General features: G+C 48.7%; 2 protein-coding genes across 14 annotated transcripts in view; one reads left to right on the forward strand and one right to left on the reverse strand.

Annotated features, from left to right (window-relative positions):
* The first annotated feature begins 30 nt into the window (after positions 1-30).
* On the forward strand, positions 31-21,209 carry Nme9 (NME/NM23 family member 9). Of its 6 annotated transcripts, NR_203063.1 has the most exon segments (13): positions 60-103; positions 518-554; positions 4,719-4,776; positions 6,338-6,441; positions 7,169-7,240; positions 9,483-9,599; positions 11,790-11,865; positions 13,945-14,005; positions 15,373-15,465; positions 16,368-16,522; positions 17,558-17,688; positions 18,111-18,227; positions 20,967-21,209. NR_203063.1 is itself a non-coding variant. In NM_001447080.1 (9 exon segments), coding segments are annotated over 8 exon segments (528 nt in total). In that variant the 5' UTR covers positions 60-103; positions 518-521; the 3' UTR covers positions 20,974-21,209.
* Positions 21,210-23,645: 2,436 nt separating this feature from the next.
* The window catches only part of Armc8 (armadillo repeat containing 8), a 94,340-nt gene continuing 90,024 nt past the window's right edge, over positions 23,646-27,961 (reverse strand). For all 8 annotated transcript variants that reach the window (NM_001173354.3, XM_087562301.1, XM_087562299.1 and 5 more), the window contains 1 exon segment: positions 23,646-26,004. In NM_001173354.3, coding sequence (NP_001166825.1) covers positions 25,971-26,004 — 34 coding nt within the window. In that variant the 3' untranslated portion in view covers positions 23,646-25,970.

A 27,961-nucleotide genomic window follows, 5' to 3' on the forward strand; every position in this document is an offset into this window, starting at 1 on the left:
CCTTCGACCAATAAGAGGTAACCAATGGAGCGAAGGGCTGAGTGCTTGGTTACCAAGACAACAAAAGACGCTGCCAAGTTAGAGGCTCTCTGGCTTCTTCCAGGTCTGATATTTGGTATCCATTGGGTAATATCGTTCAAAGAGATTGTTTCCTAGTAGTTCTCAGGGACTTGTAGGCACTACAGAACCCTCTTTATCTGCTCAAATTCCTCATTGGACACTCTAATGTGACAATCTGCTAGTGGTGCCTACAGGCTCTTAAGAGAAGGGGTTTCGCAGCACCCCCACCTCCGCTTGCCAGAGAGAGAGAGAGAGAGAGAGAGAGAGAGAGAGAGAGAGAGAGCCTGGTGACTGGCTCCTGGGAGGAAGGAGGATGGGGGGGAGAGCACGAGAGAATCAGTTTATGTCTCTGTTCATTTCCCATCAGTACTCTGGACCTCTCTGGCCTTGCGTCTTTGCCCAGAGGTGGATCAGCTACCTTGCTCAATCCCTAGGTAATAGTCTGATTTCTTTGCAGAGCGATGGGCAACAGGAAGAAGGAAATTGCCCTGCAGGTAAGCCTCAAGGGACATTAGCTACAGGCACTTGTTTGAGAGAGTGGTGTGGGAGTGGGGTATGGAATCAAGATGACTTTCCACTTACTAGCAGTGTGAGCCAGTGTCCCGGAGCTCAAGTATCCTATCCTTCTATGATAAAGTAGAAATAAATTCTCTGGAGCACCCAGTAATGGTGACTTTTTATATAAATCCCGACCAAAGCACAAGCTCTTAATGGGCCTTTGCAGCCGCAAGACTCAAGTGAACATTAATATAAAACCACAAATCTGAGAGAAGATAAGTCAAGCTTATTTTCTGTTGGATAATAATTGCAGAAAACGCACAGGATATATACATTTGGGCATACATCTGTGTGCTCTGTGGTGACCAGTTTCCCTGCACTGTTCTGTTCTAACATTGTGACTTGAGATGTGTTGTGTGATGAGTGTTTGCTGTGTAGAGTGCTTTACTCCATGTGCACATAGGACAAGCCAGCTCTTCCCTCCTCCTCCTTCCCCCTCCTCCTCCTCCACCTCTTGGTTTTAAGACAGGGTTCCTCTATGTAGCTCACCCGTGAAGTGAGACTGTGTGGCTATCCAAAGGGTCCTGAAGTTTTGACATACTAGGACTTCAGAGTGGGGGACCTTCTACATTAGATTCTGAGGATGGGGTTCCCCCATTATTCTTTTGGGAACCATTTCCTCAACCTCTGAGCTCCATGCAGAAGTAGGGAGAGTAAGATATAAACGGCAGAGTTACGGTGATGAGACTCTGGACAGTTGTAAGCCACCTGCACGCGTGCTCTCCATGTGTCTCCCAATAGCCCGTGTGCTTCTCAGTTCATCCATTAATGTCATATATCCCTGGGGAGGTCATTCTTTGAATGCCTTGCCCAAGAGCTCCAGCCTAGGAACCCCATCTTCTCTCTGTCTTCCGGGTTCTTTCATATGACGTCAAGGTATCAAAAGATGCTAGGAAATCTTTTCATTCTCTCCCAACACAGGTCTTGGGGGGGGGGGAGTTCAAGTGTTTTCCATGCCGATACTCCCTACAGCCAGGAGTAGGGCAGTCATCTGGCCCCAGGCCTGGTGTGGTTCACTCCATGAAGGGGAGCAGGAGGTAGAGAGGTGCCAATGACATCAGCTAGGCCTCTGGGCAGTGACAGAGCTCTTCTGATGGTTCCGGTTCTTGTCACTTGCTTCAGGGCAATTGCTATGGGGACAGGAGAATATTGGTTCAACTCTCTCTCTTAGGGTTCAAAAAAGCTTTAATCTTTTATGTCTAACACACACACACACACACAAAGAGACAGAGAGACAGAGACAGGAGGCAGACAGAGACAGACACACACAGACACAAAGAGAGAGACAGAGAGACAGAGACAGAGACAGGAGACAGACAGAGACAGACAGACAGACAGACACACACAGAGAGAGAGAGAGAGAGAGAGAGAGAGAGAGAGAGAGAGCGCTTTCTCGGAAATAGAGACTTACAATAGAGGATCTGTAAACCTTATATAGTTTCCTGCCATAATTGGTGGGTAATACATCCTAACATTGACCTTTCACATTTTTATCAAGAAGTTGTAGGGGGCTGGAGAGATGGCTCGGTAGTTAAGAGCACTGGTTCCAGAGGACCTAGGTTCATTTTTCACCACCCAAATAGTAGCTCACAGCCTTCTGTAAGTCCAGTTTCAGGGGATCCAACACTCAGCACCAGGCACACAAGTGATGCACAGACATAGAAGCCAAACACCCATACACAGAAGATAAAAATAAATCTTAAAAGAAAACTTTAAACAAGAGCAAGTTGTAATTTTCACGATCTTTTCAATTGAATAATGTCAACCCAGTGTCCTATATCTGTTATATTTCTCTTCGCTGTGACAAAATTCCAGACAGAAGCTACTCGAGAGACGTTTATTTGGGTTCCCTGTTGGGGGACAGATAGCAGAAATAAGCAGCAGTGAATGGCTTCATCTTTGGCGATGGGAGCTTGCAGCTTAGCTTGTTACATCCGGGCAAACAGGAAACTGAGACAGGTCTGGAAGTGGGTGCTGAGCCATATAACCCTCAATGCCTATCCTGACTGGGTTACATGTGCCAACGTCGTCCCGTGCTGTAAAGGCTCCAGAACCTACTAAGTGACATCACTGGCTTGGAAGCATGTGTTCAAATGCAGGGGCCCACGGAATGCATCTCGTGTGAATCTGTAACACTCCCTATGAAAACATGTTAAATTGAAGGAACAAGAAAGTCATTGTCTAGTGGAGGAGCCTGGCTGAATTCCATAAGCGGTTCAGACAGTGTGGTCTCTAGTAGACGGCTGGAATCACCTGATTGGCTGTAATGAGAGCAAATGTCTGCAGCTTCTCTAACATGCCAAACCAACCCAGGGCTACACCACAAGAGTCAAAGCAGCAGAAAACAGCATGCCGGACTGAGGGTCAGTCCCCAGGGGAACTGCCAAACAATCCCCAAAGAGTCCTGTGATGGAAATAAAACAGGTGGTGAATGCCAGGTGGGGGTGGCACAATCCCAGCTCTTGGGAGGCAGAGGCAGGCAGATTTCTGTGAGTTCAAAGCCAGCCTGGTTTACAGAGTGAGTTCCAGGATGTCCAGGACTGTTATACAGAGAAACCCTGTCGAAGAAGAAGAAGAAGAAGAAGAAGAAGAAGAAGAAGAAGAAGAAGAAGAAGAAGAAGAAGAAGAAGAAGAGGAGGAGGAGGAGGAGGAGGAGGAGGAGGAGGAGGAGGAGGAGGAGGAGGAGGAGGAGGAGGAGGAAGAGGAGGAGGAAGAGGAGGAGGAGGAGGAGGAGGAAGAGGAGGAGGAAGTAAAAAAAGAAACAACAACAAAAAACACACGATGAGCAGTCCCATATAATTATACAACAGAAGCATTATAATTAATTATCCAGAAACATTGGAACACTAGTGTGCATGGGTAGTGTGCACGGGCTTGCATGCATGGATGCGTGTGTGCACATTCACACACACACACACCTGTATGGTGCATGTGTCTGCCAGAGGTTGAAGTCAGGATGTCCTTCTCAGTTGCTTCTCTTCCTCAGGAATTAGGGCCTGCAACTGAACCTGGACCTCCCCATTTGACTAGGAGGACTGGCCAATGAGCTCCAGGAGCTCCCTGGATCTTCCTGTCTCTACCCTCAGACATACACAACCATTCTCCACTTTTTACATGGGCGCCAAGGATGCAAACCTAGGTCCTCAGACTTGAACAGTGAGCACTGTACTGAGCCATCTCCCCAGCCCCCCACTCTGAGGTGATGAGATGTGAGATTGATAGTTTACGTCCAGGTAACTAAGAAGTACCCGCAAATAGTCTATATAGGTACTTACTTTAAAGATTTATTTATGTATGCCTGTATGTCAGAGAGGGCATCAGATTTCATTACAGATGGTCATGAGCCGCCATGTTGGTTTATTGGGAATTGAACTCTGGACCTCTGGAAGAGCAGCCAGTGCTTTTAACTGCTGAGCCATCTCTCCAGCCCCTACACCATACTTTCAAGTACATGTTATTTTTGTGTGTGTGTGTGATTTTGAAAGTATTTTAAAATAAAGATGTGTTTTGTGGGTATGTATGTATATATATGTGTGTGTGTGTGTGTGTGTGTGTGTGTGTGTGTGTGTGTACCTTTATATCTATATATTTAAAATAAAGGAGTAGAGATGGATAGTAATATTCATTTCTCCTTGTATGTCGTATCTAATATACCAGGACTCTTTATAAATAAGAAAAGAGTGAGTGGATGACGAAAAACTCCATAATTTCTGAAACTGACTGAATGTAACTACAAGGGGCCTGTACTGTGCTGCTGCTGCTTCTAAGAACACGAAACCAACCACCTCCATGATTCCCACACACATACACATGACACTTTTTAACGTCTGAGAATGGCCTATGTCATTGGTGGGTTAATTATCTTTCCCACCATATAAGAGGAAAGAAAGACATAAGATTGTGAACAGAAGACATTTAGAACTGCATTTGGGAATACTGCAGAGAGAAGGAGATGGGGAGGAAGGGAGGGAGGGAGGGAGGGAGGAAGGGAGAGAGAGAGAGAGAGAGAGAGAGAGAGAGAGAGAGAGAGAGAGAGAGAGAGGGCTGCCATTTCTGCCCCCATTGACACTGCTTCTGCTTTTGATCCTCTCTGGCCACAGGTCAACATCAAAACCCAGGAGCGTTGGGAGGAAATGCTCGCCTCCAAAGGACTGACTGGTAATTCCCCTGAGCCGTTCTTTTTGAAACCATTCAACGGTGCAAGGGGCTACATGGGTGGTATTGTCATAAGCCTGGGTCTCAGTCTCCAGCGCTGCCTTGGCCAGCTACAGTGGCATACTCCTGTAACCCCAGTGTTTGGGAGCTGGAAGCAGACTGACCAGAGTTCAAGGTTCACGGCAAGTCTGTGGCCACCGTGACTTGGGGAAACTTGCTTCTAAGCTCTTTTTATGTGGTCGTTGGTGGATCGAGCTCACTCAGTTGTTGGCAACAGGGTTTACGTCCTCACAGCCAAAGACGAAATTTCTGGCCATTGGTTTCTATGTGAGGCTTCTCACATCATGCTAACTTGCTCACCCCGGACTTAGGCGCTGAGAGACCCCTGCTGCGAGTCAGCCTTTGTTAACTTAGGAGTCAGCGCCAAACTCTATTGTGCTTATTTGGGCTGACAGGACGGTGTGCATACCAGGAGGCTGGCATCTTGCAAGGGACCATGCTTTCCTTCCTACCCTACCCATGGTTCCTTCCTCTTCTCCAGGCAGCTCTGCCTCCTGTCATCCTCCTCTATGGACAAACCTCCATGACTCGTCAGCAATCAAGAGCGCTCCCTCTCTTCACAATCCCACCTCTTTCCAGCCCCTTCTGTTACCATTTCCTGAGATGTGTCCTGAACTGAGATGGCTTTCCAGAGTGTGTCCTGGGTTTCCTTCCCCTCCACTTCTTACGTTCTTCTACTCTACGGGCGATCACCGTTCTCCTTCCAAGGCTCACCTCAAAAGTAGCCTATCCATGTGGACTCTCTTTTGACCCCCACTTCTCTCTTCAGGGGAGACCCCCTAAGGCTCTGTCAAGGTCCCCACCATATTTCCTGCCATACCTGTCTGTCACCCAGACTCTAATACAACAGCGTTAACTTTTCCCATGTGGCATCTGTAGCAGACTCAACCTGGAGCCAAGTAGACACCAAATAATGAAATAATGATGGTCCCGTTGATCCAGTGTGTGTGTGTGTGTGTGTGTGAGAGAGAGAGAGAGAGAGAGAGAGAGAGAGAGAGAGAGAGAGAGAGAGAGAGAGCATACTCTTGAGTCAGAGGGATTATGAAGCCCTTTGATGCCAAGGGTTAACAGTTGTACCTATATGTCTGGTCTTGGAAGGTAAATTCAGCTCCAGGATGAAATGAATCATTACTTTTTTTTTAAACCAATGGTGAAAGGGACAGTAGCATGTAATTTTGTTTTTGGAGACTCTGCTTTGTGCCAGCTGCCCTGATAGACAGTCATGTGACCGTGGCTAATATTTCCTGAGCACTATGTCAAATGTGAGGCGGCCTTTCAGTAGTTCAAGAGTGAAAAGCTCTTCCAAGACCTCTGACCTCTGACTGGACAGGCTAGAGGAATGAACACACACGCACATGCATGCACACACACACACACACACACACACACACACACACACCTACCTCCTCTACAATGTAATGCAGGGGTTGGGGGGTGGAGGGATGAGCGCAGACTGCATGGATGTGGTTGTCTGGTGAACATTGTCGTTCCTTGCCTCTGGCAGTTGTGGATGTCTACCAGGGCTGGTGTGGACCCTGCAAAGCTATGGTTAGCCTCTTCCAGAAGATGAAGATCGAGGTTGGCTTGGACCTTCTCCATTTTGCTTCGGTAAGATTCCTTCTCGGCAAAAAGTCACGCCAACAGCGTGAACAAATTAACCATGGAAGAAGCAAGGGCCAGGATGCACAAGCTGCCTTTCAGATGTGTCCTACAGTTTCCCTAGACGTAAAAGGCATCAACCTCACCACCAAACTGTATGCAAATATGTCACTCAGACCCATCTGCATATTGTCTTGGTTAGTGAGCACTGTTGGCCAAAAGGTCACTTCCAGAGCCTAGTGTTTCAAGACTTCCATCTTCTATGTCATAAAGGGGTCTTTGAGCAAATGTTTGCCAAAAGTACTGAAGTGGGAATTCCATGGAGATGCAAAAGACATGGACAACCCACACACTGATGGATGAGGTTCACAGACACTAACGACAACAGGAGCCAACAGGGTTTATGCTAATCTCTCAGGAGGTCAGACTCCAAGGGCCAGAGACAATGTAGGGGATGTCTGAGGACCCTCGGGCCTGTCACTGCACTGCCAGGCACAACCCCAGGAGAATGTCAGATGGTGGGGTTCCCTGGACCAGTCAAGTAGCTGAGTGGGGAGCCAGAGCATCTCATTTCCTTCTCTTCAAGGCGATGACGCTGGCACAGCTGTCACCAATGTGTTGACAAGACAGTGAGTCGGGCTTCATTTGAGAGGTGCATCATGAGGGAGGGTGTGGCACTGCTGTGACCCTGGACTAGCTGCATATAGGGTGCCCACTGACCACTTGCTCTCTTCAGGCAGAGGCTGACTGCCTTGATGTTCTGGGAAAATACCGAGGGAAGTGCGAGCCGACCTTTCTGTTTTATGCAGTAAGTATCTTTGTGGACATGGAACTGTTTGTTGACTGTGAAATCACTGGTGTTCAGATAGACAGATCGGGTCTCAGGAGCCACCACGAGGCATCTGCCATTCTAAGGGGTGATGATGTCTCTGACACGCCCTCTAGAGCGATTCACTACATTCACAAAGAACTCCTTCCCTAAGGCGTGGACATGCACAGGAGCGCTCACTCACTCCTCCTGAGGGCCCTGTTCCACAGGAGATGAAAGGCTCGGCTTTATGGTGGCAACTGGTGGCTGGTCAGCCCTCCTAGGTCACTGCATGGCAAAGGACACACGTATTCTAGAATGCACATGTGTGACTTGGCTGACGGACCCTCTAGATTGTAGCTTTGCTCTCAGAGCACGGTTTTGAGATTTCTCTTCTCTGCTGAGGGCAACTTTTAGGAGAAATGAATACATTGTACTTTTAGGGGAAATGAATACATTGTATAGAGAGAAACTGTGTGTTTGCCTTGATAACCACAGCACAGAGTGAAAGAAAAGCAAGGCAGCGTCCTGGGAACCAAAGGGTTCTGTGGTGACAGGTGACTTGGATCTTCAAATGCGCCATTCATTTCCAGTTTCAGTTCCCTGGCGCCCGCGGGTGCACTCCTGGGTTCCCAGCTTGAGGCTGCCTGCCAGACCCAGGCGGCAACTGGTGGATTTGCTGATCCAGACTCAGCCCTACCTACTCAGTCAGAGAAACCAGGGGCCCACTCTTCCAGGACCCCTGACATCCAGAGCCGGGATATTTAGTTCATGTCCGCCTCAGTACCACAAGTGTCACATATTAGAAGCTCATCTCGATTATTTGGTAGAGTTCTATTTGTCTTCCATGCACTGCCTGCTGTAAGCACGCATGTGCAGATCGGATGACAGCTGCTTCTCTCCTCCTCCCACGTTGGTCCTGGGGATTGAACTCAGATCTTCATCCCCAGCGAGAGGCATCGCCACCTGCTGAGCCACCTTTGCCAGACCCACAGCAAAACCTTGGGCTAAAATATCACCTGAGCTTTCAGGAGGGAGACCCAGCTCCTGCGGTGGCTATATGGCTGTGGTTGGCGGGAGAAAGAACGTTGGGTGGGAAGGAGATGACCACGTCCATCCAGCCACACTGGCCTTCAGAGCTGTCACAGAACACGGTCGTTATCGAAGTAATTTGAATGCTTAGGCCAACGGTGGTTAAAACAAAACTCACAGTCATCTGTGGGGACTCAGGCCACAATCGCCATCCCATGGCGGTTCACGGAGGGGTGGAGAGAACCAGCAGGGCCATCATACAGGAACTTCTCAGTGACGTACATAGAGAAAATGAGCAGAAAACCCAGGTCCACACGAAGCATGAAGATGTCTTTCCTGACTACTGCAGCCTGCACCGTGAATCCCTTCTTCCATGTTTATTCTGATAAGCTTTGGTCACAGCCGTCATTGTTTGGAGTGGCCACACCACTGCACATTCACTGAGACGATAACATGTCTTTCTCAGGTTAGCGCGTGTACTCTCTGTCTCACCCTAAGTGCTTGGTATAGCAAGAGCTCAACAAATATTTGTTAATTTGTCACATATAAGTCACATTTAGCCACCCAATCTTCTGTGTATTGTTCCTCCCTTAACTAACTGCTGGCTGCCCTGAAGAAAGCTTTGACAAGAGGGATGTCAGGGAGAAGGTGGAGAACAGAGAGAAATCGTTTGAAGAACAAAGAGCCAAATTGAGGGTCTCACGGTGGGATGGGCCCCAGGAACTAGTTGTCCCGCGTGACCTCGCCAGCAAGAAAACACGCGGGGACATACGAATCCTTGCTACAGCTAAACGTTTATTGAATCTTAAGGAGAGACGCCACGCGCCGGCATGGCGTGGCTTATATACACCCTAGCGTGGCGCATCCACACCTGATTGGTCGCTTACCCATGATCTCATTAGGCACGCCCCGGAGTGGGCAAAGACCTGGCACGAAGGCACTCTTGCACATGTGCACACAGTTAACTTCCTGAAAGGAAGTCGGCTGGCGCGGCGGAGGCCAGCGCCATCTTGTCTAGCTTGGCCTTCCACGTGGGGCGCAGTGGAAGCCAGTGCCATCTAGTGGTGGCGAATGTTATTGCGGCCCTCTACAACTAGTAGCAGGGGTGAGGGCAGAGGATGTGGGCCTAGGGATTGATGCACCTTAGGCACGGCCTCCTGAAACAATGACTAGCTGTGAGGAGGGTTTCACGTGACCTGTCACATTCCAGAGAGGAGAACTGGTGGCCGTGGTGAAGGGAGCCAACCCCATTCTGCTTCAGAAGACCATCTTACAGAAGCTGGAGGTCGAAAAGAAGGCTCTGGCTGAAGGCCGGGAATGGAATGTGGTAAGTGGAGGTCACCTGTCCACCAGGTCACAGGCAGGCTCACAAGAGTGCTCACACGGGCCCCTCCCCACGTGGACCTGGGCCTTGGGAGGATGCACATTAGAAGTCTCTCAGGAGTGAGCCTCTTTCCTCTCCGAAGTCCCTGGAACATCTTGCATCCATTTTCCTTTCAGTCACAACTAAACTCTCAGTAAGGACTTCAGGGAGGGAGAGGAATTGACAGAACTGAGTAGTGACATCGTCAGACTTTTGGTCCCATCACAAAATACTTGAGGCCGTTGATTTTAAGACGAAAAGGTTCACTCTGGCTCCAACCTTAGGCTTCAGTCTATGGCCAGTTGTGTCTGCTGATTTTGAGCTCTTGTTGAAATAGCATGTGGAGAAGGCTGTTGGTCCCAGAGGGGCTGGAAAAAGTAACCTTCTCTTCTAATCACCTTCAAGTTTACTCCACTGGTGACCTTTACAGCCCCGTCTCTTTAGGTTCTACCACCTTGCCAGACTGAGTTTAAGACATGGGCTTTCAGAGGGGTCAAAAATACCACAAGAAAATGAGCGCACAGAATCAACCCACCTGGGCTCACAGGGGTCCACAGAGACTGAACCACCAGCCAGGAAGCCTGCATGGCACTGTCTTGGTCTTCTCATGGGATTCCTAAGAGTGGGAGCAGGGGCTGTCTCTGACTCCCTTGTCTGCTTTAGGGACCCTTTCCTCTTATTGGGTTGACTGGTCTAACCTCAATAAGAAGAGAAAGAGGAGGTGCCTAGTCTGACTGTAACTTGCTATGCCATGTTTGGGTGCTATCCAAGGGAGGCCTGCTCTTTTCTGAAGAAAAACAGAGGCGTGGATGAGGCATGGGGCAGAGGGGAAGCTAGGGGAGAGGAAAGAGGGGCAACTGTGGTCGAGGTGTAAAAAAGAAAAAAGTATTTATAAAAATAAATATCTGATAAAAAAAAAAGACATGGGCTTTTGGAGGAAGCCTAAAATACAGCAAATTATAGGAGGGTCCTCCCCCAGCCTCATATTAAAGTCACTTCCAGTGACTGACACACATGCACAGACATGCACGCACGCACACACGCTCGCTCGCTCGCTCACTCACTCAGATTCCTAAAGGTTTTTAGGCCATTTATTTAATGTAGAAATTTAGCTCTTTAATTACCATGGCAGACAGGATCAGCATAACCTGTGGCTTTGAGAAACTATGTCCATAGTAATACAGACTGCGCCAACTTCACAGCTAACTGGCAGTGTTTTAAAAATCCATACATCATACGTGTAAGAGGTATTTCCCGACACACTTTGTGTGTCTGCCGAGAGTCCAGCACCCCACCTTTGGGAGTTCACTGTCCAAGCTCTCATAATAAGTTCCAAAGAGCATAGCCCATTTTCTAGAACATACAGCATCAGGCCATACTTCCACATTTCTATAGATACTGGCCATATTTCCCTAAGAAGGAAAAACAGGCTCACACTGCCATGGAAAATGATCTGGAAGTCCCTTGATTTCTCTGCACTGGGTGACTCGTCCCTTGTATTTGAAAGCCCCTGTCTCAGTTAGGGTTCTACTGCTGTGAGCAGACACCATGACCAAGGCAACTCTTATAAGGACAACATTTAATTGGGGCTGGTTTACAGGTTCAGAGATTCAATCCATAATCATCAAGGCACGGATATGGCAGCATCCAGGTAGGCATGGTGCAGGAGGAACTGAGAGTTCTACATCTTCATCTGAGGGCTGCTAGCAGACTGGCTTCTAGGCAGCTAGGATGAGGGTCTCAAAGCCCACGTCCATGGTGACACACCTACTCCAACAGGGCTACGCCTACTAATAGCGCCACTCCCTGGGCCGAGCACATACAAATCATCACACCAACTGTCCACTCTATATCGTTCCTTAGTCTCTACCTGCATTTGGTTAAGAGGCAGACTTTAAAGGTCAAGACGAGCAAGGATCTCTCCCCCCAACCCCAACACACACACACACACACACACACACACACACACACACACACACACACTACTAAAAAGGCCCTCGTTGCCCAAGCTCTGATGACCTGTCCTCATCAGAGGCCTGTCGTGCCCCGTGTTTTGAACCTCCATGTTTTGATGCTGTCTTCTGAAGGTGTTGAAAGTCTTCACAGTAACTCGAGTTGGCTGAGTCCTTTCTGTCCACGACTGACTTGTCCTAGGTTACTGATGAGAATCATTTGGGTGCAGCCAAGTGGCCTCCCCGCAAAAAGGATGGTGGCAAAGATGGGGACATAGGTGAGTACAGACCTGATGAGCAAGGTGGATTCCGACTTGATGTGCATTTTAAACAAGCGAGTCACCAGGCTATTGGGCCATCTCAGTTCTGGGAAACCAGCCAAGAGCATTTTTGTCTCCAATCACTGGGCTCCAAACAAATGGTATCAGATCTCCCTTTGTCCATTGGTGGCATCATGGGTACATTTGACAGCTGTCTGATGATACTCAAATAAGACCTTGGTGGAAATCACTGGACATCAGGAAATGATCCTTCTAGAAACTTCAGTAGTAATGGAGAAGAGGAGTCATGAATTCTGAGCTGGAGAGTTCAAGTTTCCCTATCTATCTCCTTCTAAAACACCAGAAGCCCTCCCTTCCATAGCCTCACTTCCTCTGTTCCCAGGCCAACCCCCTCTCTCCCTCATCCTCTTAGCTGCTGTCAGCCATAAGTCTCATAAGCACTGTGCTGTGTCCCTTCCTGAGCCTTCCTCTGAGAAGAGTGGCCAGGCTACATCTGAGGACCAGGGAGTTAGACAGGTTGCTGCTGGGAGGATGTCTTGCATTAACAGTCAAGATGCCAGGGATCCGGGACTGCCTACAGCCGGAGGAGGGAAGCTTGAGATACACGGCTGTTTCTCATGGGTGCACAGTAAGGACCTTTAGGATCAGAACCTGGACAGAATGGCTTAGGAAAGCCAGGAAACCACGGAGACGATCTGGGATTTGACTCTCACAGGAAATAGCCTTTCCACACTATCACCTCTTCTCTCCTCTGTTCTATCCTCCTCAGTCAAGTCTCTTTGATCCAGTACACTACCCTTTCTCTCCCTCAGCTTCTTCTCCCTCTTAGTTAAGATGCATGAACTTGGTCCACATCTTGGTGCCACCCCTCCTCTCCACTCCTGCTGACCTGCTGTGGCCTGGTCCTAAACTCATTGCTCCTCTAAGGGCACTCCCTGCTGCCAAAGGTCACAGACTCCTTTTTTTTTTTTTTTTTTTTTCGGAGCTGGGGCCCGAATCCAGGGCCTTGCGCTTGCTAGGCAAGCACTCTACCACTGAGCTAAATCCCCAACCCTGTTTGCTTGTTTTTAAAGACTTATTTATTTTATGTATGTGAGTACACTGTTGTTCCATCAGACATACCAGAAGAGGTCATCACATCCCATCATAGACGGTTGTGAGCCACCATGTGGTTGCTGGGAATTGAACTCAGGACCTCTGGAAGAGCAGTCAGTGCTCTTAACCACTGAGCCATCTCTCCAGCCCCGACCACAGTCTCTTGAATCAGAAAAGGTTGATATTCATTGTGCCCATGTGCCTCCCTTCTCAATGCCTTACCCCTTTGTACGTGTGCACGTGTGTGTGTGTGTGTGTGTGTGTGTGTGTGTGTGTGTGCAAGCCTGTGCCAGTGTCTCAACCTCTGAGCTACAACTCAAGTCCCCCTTGTCTGGCTTCTGAGATAACATCATTCTCTTTCTCTGGCCTCTTTTCCTGGGTTTCCCCCCTTTGAACTGAAGCTGGAGGATGAGGCCCGCAAGAGCTCCTCATCTTTTCCCCCTCTGCCCTTTGGGTGTTCTCATGAGCCCACCACTTCAACACAGAATCAGTCATAGGAGTGCCTTAACATCAAGTGTCCCCAGCCTATCAGAAATGGTAACCATAGAAAAAGGAACAGGCTGTTGCTTAGGGTGACGTACACTGTGTACGTCAGCTTTCTGTCGCCATACTTGGGATAATCATCATATATAGGCAAGATGTTTCCTTTGCTCAGAGTTCTGAGGGCTTCTGCCAAAATAAGTTGGTAGAGACGCTTTCAAGCCTGTGTGTGGTAAAGCAGGTCTAGGCAGGAGCATAGCATATAGCAGGTACCTCACAGCCAGGAAGCAAAGGAGCAAGAGTGCCACAACCTGCCTGTCAGTAGGCCCCACCTTTCAAGGGTTCAGCCACCTCCCAACAGGCCACAGGCTGGGGATCAAGGGTCCTTAGGCAACATTTATTCAGTGGATAGCATATACCTACTTAGTGCAGGCTTTACAGCTATTCCCAGTAGAAACCTTCCTTAGACACAGATGGTTTTATTTCCTTGTGGCACAGCAGATATAAAGATTGAGAAGCAGAAAATAGACGGTGGGAAATGTCGACTCTATAGAGGACGCAGGTAAGTTACCAAGGAGAAGTTCATGTCAATAGGAGCCGAACAGAGATGGGCTCCTGGACTACACAAATGGTTCCCTACAGAATTGTCATAGCTTGGACCTATGTGGCCTCTGGTCATTGAGGCTGACCCCAAGCACTGTCAGAATTGAAGCTAAAACTGAAACAAGGTAAAAAGGTTCAAGCTGTTCTGTCTGGCCTTCTCTCAGGAAACCTGAAGTGGGGTAGAGGGATTTGAAGCTGTAATTTAGTCGTTTGTGCTAGAGTTGAGAAGCACAAAGTTCAGATGCAGAGCTCGGGGCAACTATTTTTACTGCATGCAAGAACGGCAAAAATGGGAGGGGGCTGTAAAGTGGCTCAGTGGTCAGGAGCACTGGCTGCTCTTCCAGAGGACTCTGCTTCTCCCCCGGCACTCAGATGGCAGTCCACAACTGTGTAATTTGTGTCACAGGGGATCTAAATCTTTCTTGGGCCTCCATGGGTACTGTATGCCCATGATGCACAGGCATACAGGTAGGAAAAATTTCCATACACATAAAACAAATTTATCTTGAGGAAGCAAAGGAGTCAGGAGAACAAGAAGAAAGAAAGACAGACAGCAGTGAAGCCGAGAACCATGAGAGGGGGATAGGAGGGCCTGAGGGCGGCCGGGCCTGTCACCTCTGCTCCTGTGTCACTTGTTCACCCATCTCCAGGCAGCTCATTCAGTCATTCCAAGTGTGCTTCTGAACAGTCTTTCGGAAGTGTCCACTGCTGTGTGTCCCCAGACCAGAGTTCAGAGAGTTAGGCTCTGCCCGCCCAAGTCAGACTGGGGTTCCTGGTGCCAGGTTGGTGCCATTCCCTAGAGTCTGTGTCTATGAAGACCTGGAGCCCAAGCCTATACAGTGCAGTGGATGGCTGCAGTGGGGCCAGCATAGAAACAACACTGTCCCTGCCAATGGCTTCCCAAAACCACTTGACAGCACTCCCCTGGTTAATTTCAGCATCATCAGGAAAGGCCTGTACATTAGGCCTCATTAAGCCCAATGCAGTGGCCCACGGGAGGGCTGATGAAATCATCATGAAGGTGGGAGGCACATGACATACCTTGCCTGACTATTCTTGGGTCTCCTGCGGTAGATCCACAGGGATGGGGGCAGCAGGAGCTGTGTTGCACTGATGAGTTCTAACTCAGACTCTGTTCAAGGTTAGGACAATGCTAGACTGGGGTGGATGCTGAAGGTGCTAAGGGCCTGTGTTGCTTTTACTTTTAGCTTTCCACTAAGATCACTGCAAATGTGGCCTGAGGCACATCTGCAGAATACACACTTATATGTATAAGTATGTGTGTGTATGTATGTACGTATAATGCATATTATATATATTCTGCAGATCCAGGAAGCAGGATTTGACATACTAACAAACGAGGAGAGAACCCTGACAGAGGCAGAAATGCAAGTGTTCTATTCGCACAGAGCCAGAGAGGTCAGCTGATCTGCTTCTGTTGGTCCATCTCATTCTCTCTTCTCTCCTCCTCCAATGCTCTGGTGTTAGGTTGATAGAAGCTCAGGGGAATAACAAGAACATGCAGGTGGGTGGGTAATGAATTTGCACTCCGAATATGATCAGGGCCTGTAGCTCACAAGTACCGAGGCTGCAAGGAAACTGTGTTAACAGCCAGCAATGGAATAAAGATGTCTATTCGAAGGATGCTTCACAACTCCCAGAACTGATGACAGGGAATGAAAAGGGTTAACGAGAGTGCTTGGAGAGAAGAGGAACCAAGAAAATTCTAGGGCCCACAGAAGCCAAAGCCTTAGGCAAACCATTCAAGTTGTCGCTACCTACCACTTAAGGTCCACTTGCTTTTTCTGCTTGCTTATGATTATGATTTGCCTACTTACGATTTGGGGAGAATGGCCGATGGCTCTTAGACCATCATCCCGCTTCCTAGGTCAGAGGTGTGACAGTTGCTAAGCGTCACGGTTGTGAAATGAACAAATTGAAGAGGGGTCTTCCCCGAAGGAAACTGGAAGCATTGGTGTTGAAGGAGAAGGGCTGCAGGGTATGGGGAGGAGAAGTGCCATCTACACTGTGCCCTTGGAGACCCAACACCCACGTATTACATATCCAAACATATCATTCTTTTAGCATGCCACTACCCAACTTAACTCATGTTCCACCATGGCTCACCTTCCTGGGGTCCTGGGGTGTGGCTGGTCATCACCACAGCAGGCAGAGGTGGTCGGATCATGGCTGAGTGTCCACGAGCTCACAAGGCTGCTTACTGACTGTCCCTTCCAGTCCGTGGGTAGTCTGGGTGTGCAGGTCTGTTTCAGGTCTCCGTAGCTCCCACCCCAGGTCACTATTTCCTCACCCGTGTCTAGGAGGCATTTGAGAAGCTAGTACACCATATGTGTAGTGGACCCAGCCACCACCTGATCCTCACCAAGACCGAGGGCACCGAGGACGTAGTCACTGCTTGGCAAAACTTCCTGGGACCTTGTGACCCTGATGTGGCCAGGAGGGAACAACCCGAAAGGTGACAACTTTCACCTGTGATCCTTTCAGCCATCGCAAGCTTCATTTAGTGTTTGGTTCAGAATTGTAGGTGATGCTGTCAGCTCTCTGGTGGCCAGGAGGTGGCCTTTCTATATATCTGGGAAGTTTTTGACATCTTCCTACTCTGAGTTTCTCAGACTCCCCAATGTGTGATCCCCCGCCCCCATGCTTTCTAAAGGCTGCTGCCGAGGTTGGCTCAGTCACAGATCTCAGGGACCCAGTCTAGCCTTCCCAGTCAAAGGCAGCAGTATTGCCTGTCGTGTGGACTCGACTCCCAGAGCCACAGTTGTCTGGAGTCAGCTTCCTGTTCAGCACACCTATCTAGACCCGCTCAGCCTGCTCTGCAGCTAGCCTGGAGTCAACTGTACCAAATCCATGGGTCCTGGCTTTTGAAGGTGACAGAGCCATCCATGGTCAGACAACAGGAAATAACTTAGCAAAAAACCACACAGAAAACCAACCAACCAACCATAAAGCCCTATAGCTGTACTTTGTAGTCTTAAGGGACAAGAGCCTCTAATTGAGGCAACAGGACTGAGCAAAGGGACGAAGGGCTCAGACCTTAGGTCACCACCTAATGGGTCAAGTCCCTCCTTGGCTTCCGTTCAGTTCAGTTCAGTTCAGTTCACTTCCCCAGGCTGGAAAGTGGGACTATCCACCCTCAGGCAGCACAGAAGCATTTAGAACGGCGCTCAGCACATAGGTCCTACCTAGCACACCAGGGTTACAGCTCTTATCCAGGTCAGTCACAGAGCTGCAAGATGAGATGCAAGGTGCTCGAGCCCGGCAGTGACCCAGCACGGTGAGAACTGTAGTCTGGGCAGAAGTGAAATGTAGCCAGACCCTATGGCTAACACCCCTGGGCAGCAGATGCTGGCATGGTGGTGTCCTCCAGTTCTCTACCAAGAGCAAAGCAGTCTTGCTTATTGGTAGCTGGTGGTCTTGCTACCAGAGAGCAAAGCATTTCTCTTCAAGTGAAACAATTGTTTCTTTTACATCCTACTGACCCTTCCAGTCTCCCGGCTCAGTATGGCACAGAAATGCCTTTTAACGCTGTGCATGGAAGCCGAGACAGGATGCCAACAGAGAGCTGGCCCTGCCCTTCCCCAGCTTCCAGTTCAGATAAAGACATGGAGGCCCCACAGGGTAAGCTGATCAGGCAGATTTCTTTATTAAATCTGAGATGAAAGCCACTTATGATTGTGTGTGAAACTGACACTTGTTTCCTGATTAGCCAATAAAGTCCTGTTCTGAAACACAGGTCACCATGTAACTGGTGACAGCATTAAGCCATTTTGTGCATTCATGGAGCAGAAGAGCTGCTTTTAAATATCACATTGGGATTTCTTTTTTCTTTCTGCTCATTGTGGAGACCTAGTTCCACTAGTCAGACACTTTGCTTTTTTGCAAACCATGGGGGGAAAAAATCACATGACTTTAAACAAATTAAAAGTTTATTTTCTGCTTTTGCATGTGTTCTTTGCACACTGATCACTCTCACCCCCTCCCTCCCCAACAAATCTCTCTCCAGTATTCATATCTGTTCATTTTGTTTTGCGATCCACAAGACTAGCCATGGCCATCTGTGCGATCATGGGTTTGAAGCTGTTAGCGAATGCCTGGAGGACTGAGAGAGTACACCACGCTAAAGACAGTGAAGTTGACCTTGTGTGGGCCCAGTGCAGGTAACAGTAGCTGATGGGAGTTAATGATTACAGGAGTTTTATGAGTCTAGGGTACGGTGCCTCCCGGCCCTCTCAGCATTCCCGGAGCCTTAGAGGGGTGGCACATGACTTACTTAGGGCTCAGCCCACTTCTGTCACTCATGTTCCACATCCTAGGCATCTACAAGTCTTTATCGCTGTCAGGAAAGGTTTCTGATTAAGGCTGAGTAGTGACACCCTTTATCTATTGGTCTCTGCATTGGGACTCAGAAGGCAGTTGCTAATAATTCAGTTTAGTTAACCATGAGAAATACATTCCCCACAAAGGCCTACTCCTCCCCAGACCTGGGTTGTTGGCTAGGCCACCAGGCACTGGTCCTGCCCTCTTAGAGACAGGCTTGAATCCCTGCAGATTGGTCATTCTATCAGCCGTCAAGCTGCTGCTGCTGCTGCTGCTGACTTGGGCTCACCTCGCTCTTTAATGGCTTCTTGGCACTTGATGTTAATCCTCAGCCCATCCCACATCCTCATCTACCCAGTCTCAAGGCCTCCTTCCCTGCCTAAACCTTTTCCGCCCATGCTGCCCCCATCTTTTTAATTATGTTCTACTATATGCCTTGCCTTAAGGTAATCCTTACCTCACATCACCTTGCTTCCTTGCTTGCACAGGCCACATGCTACAAACCACACTGAACAGGGGACACTGGTCCTCTTACGAGAGCACATGGCATTTGGGCCTGGATTACCTTACATGAAATAATTTTCTCCAACCCCACCCATTTCCTTGCAACTTTGTTTCCTTTAGAGCTAAGCAATAAATAGCCCACTGTGTCTGTACAAACCTTAATTATTCGTCAGCATTCCTTAGCCACTGTGAAAAGGGCAGTAACGAGCACAGGCTATTATCCCTGTCACAGGGCCTAGAATCCCTTGGGTATGTGCCCAAGAGCGGTATACTTTTTTTCGAGAGCCCTCCAGACGGATTTCCAGACCTGCTTTAGTAGTTTACGTTCCCATCCATGGTATTCAAAGGTCCCCCGTCCCCACATCTGCTCCACCATTTGTTTTTAGTATTCTCGAAAGCCATTTTGTTTGTGTGAGATAAAATCTTAAAGTGGTTTTAATCTGCATTTCTTTAATGGCTAAGGTTGCCGAACACCTTTAAAAGCAAAACTTTCCTAACTTTCTGAGGTGTATTTCGAAGTCAAGTGTCCCTCTCTTGTTCCTGTGCCCTCCCCACTTCCCTGGCAGGCTTGCTAAGAAACCAGACTGCCCCTCAGTCCATATTAGAATGGGCTATGAAGGTTATCTCTATCTCTTCCTCCATGGGAAACATTGGCAGTGCTTGGGCAAGATGGGCCAGGCCATCACCTTCTCCAGATATGGGTGAGAAATCACGGAGTCCAAGGTGCACAGAACATTGATTCTGTAGTCAGAACTGGGTCTGGCTAGCCCCGAGGCTGCAGTGAGTGAAAGGGGGCAGGAAATGAAGAGTCTGGGAAAAGCCCAAGGGTGAGAACATTAGTTTCTTAAGAGGAGGGAAGTCTGGTGGTAGTGGCAGCAGCACGCATACCTTTAATTGCAGCAGTTGGGATGCAGACGTATGTGGATCTCTAAGTTCAAGGCCAGCCTGGTCTATGGAGTGGGTTTTAGGATGGCCAGGGCTACACAGAGAAATCTTGTCTCAAACACACACACACACACACACACACACACACACAGAGAGAGAGAGAGAGAGAGAGAGAGAGAGAGAGAGAGAGAGAGAGAGAGAGAGCGAGAGCACGGTTTGGATTTTAACCTATATATTTGCCTAAATGTTTTGCTGCTGTGCTTAGGATATCAAGATCTAAAGCTCAGCATGTTAGGATGGGTAGGGTGGGGGTTGAGGAATACCCTGAGAGCACCAGTTCAGCGGGTCAGGAAGCCCTGGGGAGTATAGCTCTGTGGGGGACCAGAGACCCAGGTCCACATAGCCAAGCACGTGTCCTTTGGTTCTCCCACTATGGTGGACAGCCCTGCCAGGCCAGCTTCCTTCAGAGCCCATGACACATTGTTGTCCATTCCAGGGCATAACTGGAGGCACAAAGGTGTAAGTCTGGGCCAGCCTGGGGTAGATGGAAGTGAACTGCCTGGAAACAGCTGACTAGGGCTCCTGGGGAGTGCTGAAGAGCTAGGATCTGATATTTTGGCCTCAGCTGATAGTGATGGGGAAGGTTCTAGAAGGGACTGAGCCCAGATCACAGGTGGCTTCTGTGAAGCAACCTCACTGGGAGGATCGTGCACCTTCACTTACTCACACACACACCCCCCCACCCTTGTCCCCTGCAAGCCCGCATCCCGATCTGGGCTCTGGGACAGATCCTGGCTCCAGGGATCATAAGCTACAGAGCCTCTGGAAATTTACTTACCTTTGCTGGGACCATTTCTTTCATGTGTAAAATGGAGACACTGGCATGACCATTAAAACCCCAAACTAATCATTCCAACCGCCGTCTTCCTCACAGTTGTGAGGATGAAAAGAGACAGGACTTAGAGGTTATACCTGTAACTGACCTACCAGAAATGTTCCTTCTTACAACCCTGTAATCATCCCTGACGCATCCACTAGGAACCCCATGGCTAGCTCACTGGCCAACAAATTCCAGCAGTGTCCTCGGTTGGTTGGTTGGTTTTTCGGGGAGGGGTGGTGGTGGCAGGAGGCCTGGCTGTTTAAGGAGTGTCATAGAACAATGTTACCTCCTCCCGTTACCTCCTCCCCAGGCGCTGAGGCTCAAACTATGGCCGGCCCTGTGGAGGCAGCTTTGCATCTCTAAGTGTATCTGAAGAATGGGACGCTGTATTGTCTTCTGTCACAAGGTCACAAGAGGAGCCATCGGTGTGCTGCTGTCTGCACAGAAGGACCTGCAGAGGAGCACCAATATGTTCTTGGTTTAGCCCTATTTTGTGGACAACAAAAATAACTGTCCATACTTCCCTGTCTTATTAAACAGTCAGTAGAACATACCTACTCTCTCGTCACTGTATTCTGCTGAGGCATGGTGTCACCTTAGAAGACACTGGGTCTCTTCAACAATAAATCTACTGCATAGATCCCTAGCTTGCTACCTTAAAAAAAAACATTTATTATTGGGGTGTGTGTGTGTGTGTGCGTGTGCGCACCCGTGCGCCCATGTGCTCACACGTGTGCATGTGCACATGCATGCACACCTTAAGGAGTTCCACTACGTGAATCCTGGGTATCTAAAGGTCATCAGATGTGGTGGCAGCAGGGCCATCTTGCTGGCCATCTCAGCAGCCTCAACTAATTTGAGGATCTGAAATTAGCTTGATAGTTATGACACTGCCACATACTGATAGAACAGGCACAAACTGGCTTCAGTGCTATCTGTTACCTTGGGGTAGCAAGGGCAGCCACTAGTGGTGGAGTTCACCACACATGGGACACACTCCTAAGAATACCTGACTATTTCTTCAGCATCTGATGGGGCTGAAGCTCAGTTTTAAGACCTGATCATGTGCTCCTGTGGGGCCACGCAGCCTTCAGTGTTCACCGAGTTGCTGGCTAAGCTGCCCTTCTGAAGGATTTAAGACCAGAATTTAAAAAGGAATTTAGGACCCTGTGATGTTACCTCACGTGCATGGCAATCCACGACCACCCTGCTCTTGCATTAGCTGTGAGCTGGGCTGGCCAAGGCACATTCCACTCAGGAAGGGCTGTGCTCTTCCACACCATGAGGCAAGTGCCAGCATTCTCGCTGGTCTCTAGAAAACGCTCCTGTGGTTGCAGGCTCTCAGCCAGCAGTTTGCTCTCAGTGGCCAGCTCCTCACTGGGGGCATTAGGTTCTGTCCCTGTAACGTAAGAACTCTGTCGAGCACTGTGTTAGCTCTGAAAAGGATGGGTCAGGCTTTCATGAAAAAGGCCTGTGGTATAAAGTTCCATGGTCTTAGGTCACCTCTGATGTGGACCCCATGATATTCCTCCAGTTGTCCCGGGTTCCCTCATGACACTGTGCTCAGCGGTTAGGATCTACTCTTCTGAACTCCAGGCACATATAGCACAGTGAGGCCATGCTCTTTTTGTGCATGGGCTTAAGAGGCCTACAACGTTATGGCTTCCACACAAGCATCAGTACAGTGGGTGGGGGTGGGCCTAAGGGTGAGAGGTTTGCACTAGTGACCTGAGCCCCTCTCAGGAGGTGGCTGCTGGGATGAGGCTGCAAGGTGGGAGTAGTCATGTGACATATTCCTTTACTGCTTTGGCCTGGAGGGTGTTGTGGGCTCAGTCTTGTGTTGTTTTGAAGAATCCAGAAGATCCAGAAGAATGAATGCAGTTTGGGGAGGGGCTCTAGTGAGTGGCTGTTAATGCTGGGCCACTTTCTGGGGGCAGCACTCTTGTTAGGGAATCTTCCTTGGCTTGGCACCCCAACAGAAATCAGCCAAAGGCAGCTTTTGGAACGGACTTTTAGAACTCTCATGTCCTCTGTTCAAGTGCCTGATGGGAGATGTCAAAGGGGTGGCTCCACTTTAAGGCTGACTGCGGCCTGCCTTCCATGAGAGCCCCACTGCCGGGCAACAGCAAAGCCAGATCTTGGCGCTGCAGAGGCAGTCGATGGCTCTGCCATCTACACCATGGTCCTTTCAGTCTCCTCAGCTTTCCCTGAGGACAGGACCTGAGGAAAAATGTGACTCGAGAAATGAATGAGCCTCTGCTCACAGATCAGGGAATGCCAGGGGCAGGGTAAGGCAGCAGATCTACCCCAGATAGGTGGGACAGCTTCTGCTGGGTCTCCAGAGACCTGGAGTGACAGTGTCGCCTTCCTTAGGCCTTGCATTTTCTCTAGGGAATTTATGAAAAAGGGGGCCACCTGGTCATCCATCTGCAGTCACTTTGAGTACCCAGAGATTCATGCCACCAAAATTCTCTTCCCTTAACATCCACCCCATTGTTGTCCTCCTCTGCCTTCATCCTCTGGGGCAGATAACTCCTGGCTTTCTATTTCTAGTGAGGCCTTGACGTGGGAGCTGTGGTAAGGGTTAGACCTGAAGGCAGCACAGTAAGGAAGTGAGGGACACCTGTATGTCCCTCAGAAGGGGGGCATACTGCTGGTAAACTGTCAAACTCAGTCTGACTTAGCAGGTGATAAGAGGGACGGGTGAAAGGGAAGAAACAAGATGGCGGGTTGGGGGGTGGGTCTTGGTGGGTGGGAGCGGGCACCTACAGAGTCTGCAGGCCTTCCAGGGTCACAGAGGAGCCCTCAGACCAACTCAGGTGCCTCTGAGAGCCATAACTGGCTAGAGGATTGGCCTCTAGTCCACAATGCAAAACCACCTCACAGCCCTTCATTTACCACAAATCACAGCCTCTTGAAGCTGGTCCACCTTCTCTTCTGCCATTTCCTAATGTTCCAGTCACTTGGAAAACAGACTCCTTTAAAGAAGTTGCCATGACTTTTCTTGGCTTTTATTAGCACGTGTTAAAATCATATTATCCAAACACTACCAGAAGAACATGTATTGTTCTGAATAAAGTGCTTAAGGAAAAAAAAATGCAACTTATTAAATTTGACATTCTTTTCTAGTTTATAAATTTTGGGTTACAATCAGGGCACAAAAAGAGGAACAGAATGCAGTATTAGAGCCAGAAGCTTCATTAAGAACTTGGGTGTAGACATAAAACCATGCCCCATTCTCCCCGCTTCCTTGCTGACCAAACACTGCACCTGCATAGAGCAGCAAACAGCTTTGTTTTAATAAATACATTTCCCTTCATTCGAATCAGAAATTAATTAGAGTAAAGCACTTTTTATGTGACCATTGCTTATACCCACAGGAAAGATTTATCCACGGAGTTCAAGGGGTCGTCAGCCCTCTCATGCTATTTGGGTTCACGATTGTCTCAGCAATTGGTTTCTTTATATTTACTGGTACTTTCTAAAACCGATGCTGCAGCATCTTGTGACAATATGCTATCAAAGGGCACAGTCTTAGCACCAGGAGCGGCAATAAGTGGCCCGGGTAAGGCTCCATTCCCAGATTTTCTCACATTAGCACTCTGACATGTGCATAAAACCCAAGTTCTGTTGTGACAGCTTTTAAAGTCAGTGATGTTCTGGAGAAAACAACTTGGAAATGTTTGTATCTTGGGTGGCCATATGGAGAACAGGAAGCATTGCATTAAATACAACATTTTAAAACATTCATTTGCAATCAACCATACGTAAGGCTTCCAAGGAAGGTGCAGGCTGGTGACGACCAGCTCTCAGGTGAGCAGCCTTGTCAGGCAGGAGTGGCTGGAGGGAGGGTGTGGGTCCCAGCAGTGCATACCCTGCCTGCCGTGCCTCCCACAAAGGAAGGCAGGCTGTTTGCTACTACCTCTGCTGAGTCCCACTTGAAGGGACCAGCTAAAGCAGATGCCCCCCACCCCCCCAAAAATGCATTTTCAGTCATCACGGGGAGATTCTCTTCCCTTTTCTCAACATGAAGTACTTCAGCTTCATTCAGGAAAAGACTTCCTATCTCACTCTAGATGAGCGCAGCCCAGGGCGGCAGTCCCCTGCTACTGCATGACTTTTTCTGGGACACTTAAGAGGCGGCTTTATAGAAGCTTCCTAGGACGTTTGCAGAACAAGCCAGTCTCCCAGCAGCACACACTGCTGCAGGAAGCACCTGGTGATCCGGCTTGTCTCCAGGAAGTGGCAACCTGCTATCCAGGTTTGCTCTGAGACCCTTCCGATACTGTCACCCTAATGATAGGATCGAGGGACGCCGGGAGGCTTTCATCCCAGTCCTGTCAAAGCCAGCCCACCTGGTCCTCGCTAGGCTTCCACTATCGTCCTCTCTCTCCCATCGATGTTTCCAAGCCTACGGTGACCGTTCCTCACTTTGCTCTATTTCACCAGCCTTCTGACTTGGAAGCCTGAGAACTTATTTAATTATGCTAGGAAAAAAAAAAAAAAAACCAGAACAAAATAAAACAAAACCCAAAGGTTTTGTACCTGCTAATATCGATGGCAGTAAGATGCTAGCTTACTATCTGCACAGCACCATGCACAGCGCCTGTTACTCAGGCAAACTGTAGCCAACTTTTTCTTTGTCTTTTTTGTCTTTTTTTTTTGTTTTTATAAAGAAAATCTATGTAAGTTGAGGTTCAGAAATGCATATATTTTTTTACTTACAAATATTCATCTGACCAAAATTCAACATAACTTTTATGGAACACTAAACAATTGTTTTGCTTTTAAAATAACATTTCATTCAAACTGTATATAATTCAGTAATTTTTTTTATACAGCAAGCAATGCTTAAACCCTGGAAAATCTGTAGAAAAGAGATTTTCACACAAAATAAGAAAAGAAAAATCTGAGGTATCCCTCACCCACATGGTCACTCATTCTGACTGCCGTGTGTGTGCATACACACACACACACACACACACACACACACACACACACACACACTCATTCTTGCTCACAAAGTGGCTGCAGCATAGGCAAAAAATTGTAGGTCCAAAGGAAATGATTGATTGTTCTAATAAAGAGTCCAGGTAGCTCAGAAAACAACAACAAAACACAACAGTCCTCTGAGGAAATTACTACCTCAAAAATGCTCTCAAGATGAATTTGAGATCTAAGCCTACTAAATTGCTTTGCAAAACAGCTCCCTGCAGTCCAAGGTGACGTGTGCAAATAGAAGGAGTCAAATGAGACGAGCTCCTGTACTTCCTTTCACAAAGCTGGGGTGCTCGCAGGTGCCCGGGGCTCTCCGTCACGCCAGGTACTGCTGCAGCGCCGTCTTCGCCCTGAAATCACAAAGTTCCTGTTAGCCAGCACCACACAACTGCAAGTGCAACTGCGGGGGGGGGGGGGGGGAACCCTGTGGCTACTGGGAGTCGGGAGTGAGCCGGGCTGAGCACCTACCTTATGGGGCAGAGACCTACGGTGCCCAGGCATTTGTCTCCTTGGGCTTCTCCTGGATGGCTCTGCTTCCTCTTGAGCTTACTGTTGCTTGGCAACGCCCCACATTCGCTGGCATAGCTAACAGTCTGCAGAGTCCCCACAGCTGACACGGGTCTGGAACTCTGCCTTATTCTTATTTGCCATGTGCATTTTATGTAGTAACGCCCAGGACTAAGGGAAGACACTGGTAGGCTGTTGGAAGCCAAGGTGCTGAGGCTCATGCACAGGGGCCAGGAGCCTGTGGGGTCCAGATGCCTCAGGCTCAGGACTATGAAGGAAGGTTACAGTGTTACAGTTTGGCAAACTGTAATGATGCGGCCATGGAGTTAGAAAGTCTAATTTTAGAAATGACTTCTCTGCCTGGCTTACCAAAAGAAAAGGCTAAAACTGGTAGTTGCTGTTAACTGAAGAAAGTGTTACTGAGGAAACGAGGCCAACGGTAAATTAGACTCAATTACAGCTGCTATGGTAAAGCCAGGGGTATAGGCGTAAGAGTTTGTTTTTCTGTGTGTGTCTGACACAGAGGCTCACTCTCTCAAATCTATGTCGGCCTAGTGTAGCCTGTTTGGCCTTGGACTTGCAACAATCCTCTCGTACCTGCTCCCCCGTGCTGGAATTCCATGTGTGTGCTGCCTGACCCCGCCTCAATCTGTAGTCTTTAAAGTAGAACCCCAAATTTGTCTGGTTAAGCTGACAGACTATTGTGCCATGTCAGTATGCACACATGGGCATTTTAATCAAAATTCTGTGTTAATCTTTAAAACTATCAATTGAGCTTGTGTGGTGGTGAACATCTATGATAGCACTAGAGAGATGGAGGGGGGAAATCCTGAGTTCCAGGCCAGTCTGGGCTAGGGGTGAAGAACTATTCTCCCTCCCACTTAGATGACAAAGGAAGCTGATGACTGAATCGTGGTAGTAGGCTGTTTGGTGACCTGGAGCTCCAGCATACAAGCTTATTGTGGTTAGACCACCTGTTAGCTAAGGGCCAACAGGCTAAGTAACTCCCTTCTTAGTTCTCTTTTTGCTATGTAAGCCAGTTTGCACTGCAGCCCAAGCTGGCCTCAAGCTCCTGATCCTCTTCTCAGCTTCTCGGGTGCTGAGATCACTGGTGAGCATCCCCACCCCCAGACGGCTGCCTTTTCTTTCAAGAAGGTTTGTGTGCTAAGTTCCAAAAACTTATGTGCCATATAAATTTGGAGAAACAGTACCAGATCGGCCTAAAGAATACAGGCCAAACCCCAAACCTATTCTGTTCATGTTGATGAGGCCTTTCTTTGTACTTGGACTCCCTTTAAGTAGAATTGTTTTCTATTTCCAACAGGTCTGAGCAAACGATCCAATTAGCAGCCTGGCTTTCAGTCAGGAGATGGGCTAACAAAGTCCCGTCTAAGCCAGCAGCCATGGAGGGCAGGCAGAAGCTCCAGCCTGCAGCAGTGCTCACTGCTGTTTGCCTTGGTCTAGACTCATCTGATGGGCACCTGGGGCTACAAACGCCTCAGCCTCATCTTCTAAGACCTATGGGACAATAAACTTCAGGAGGCAGAAGCCCTGCCTGCTCTGTATGCTTTGGAAGTCAGGAAGAGCAAATCCCTAGGCAACCTCACAACTGAGATAGTGAGCGCTCTACAGCCACTACAGGAGCAGAGAAGGCCAGCATGGTCACCAAGGATGCAGAGCTCTTAGAATGGGGAGTTGGGAAGGGAGAGTAGCGACCTCTGGGCACTTCTGCCCTTGCTTCCAGGGTAGCTACATGGAGCTGTCCCTTCTGCTCTCTTGCTGGAAGGTTTCTCATCTGCC

This window comes from Rattus norvegicus, chromosome 8 (assembly GCF_021556685.1).
Source record: "Rattus norvegicus strain SHRSP/BbbUtx chromosome 8, alternate assembly SHRSP_T2T, whole genome shotgun sequence".
In the NCBI taxonomy this organism is placed as follows: domain Eukaryota; kingdom Metazoa; phylum Chordata; class Mammalia; order Rodentia; family Muridae; genus Rattus; species Rattus norvegicus.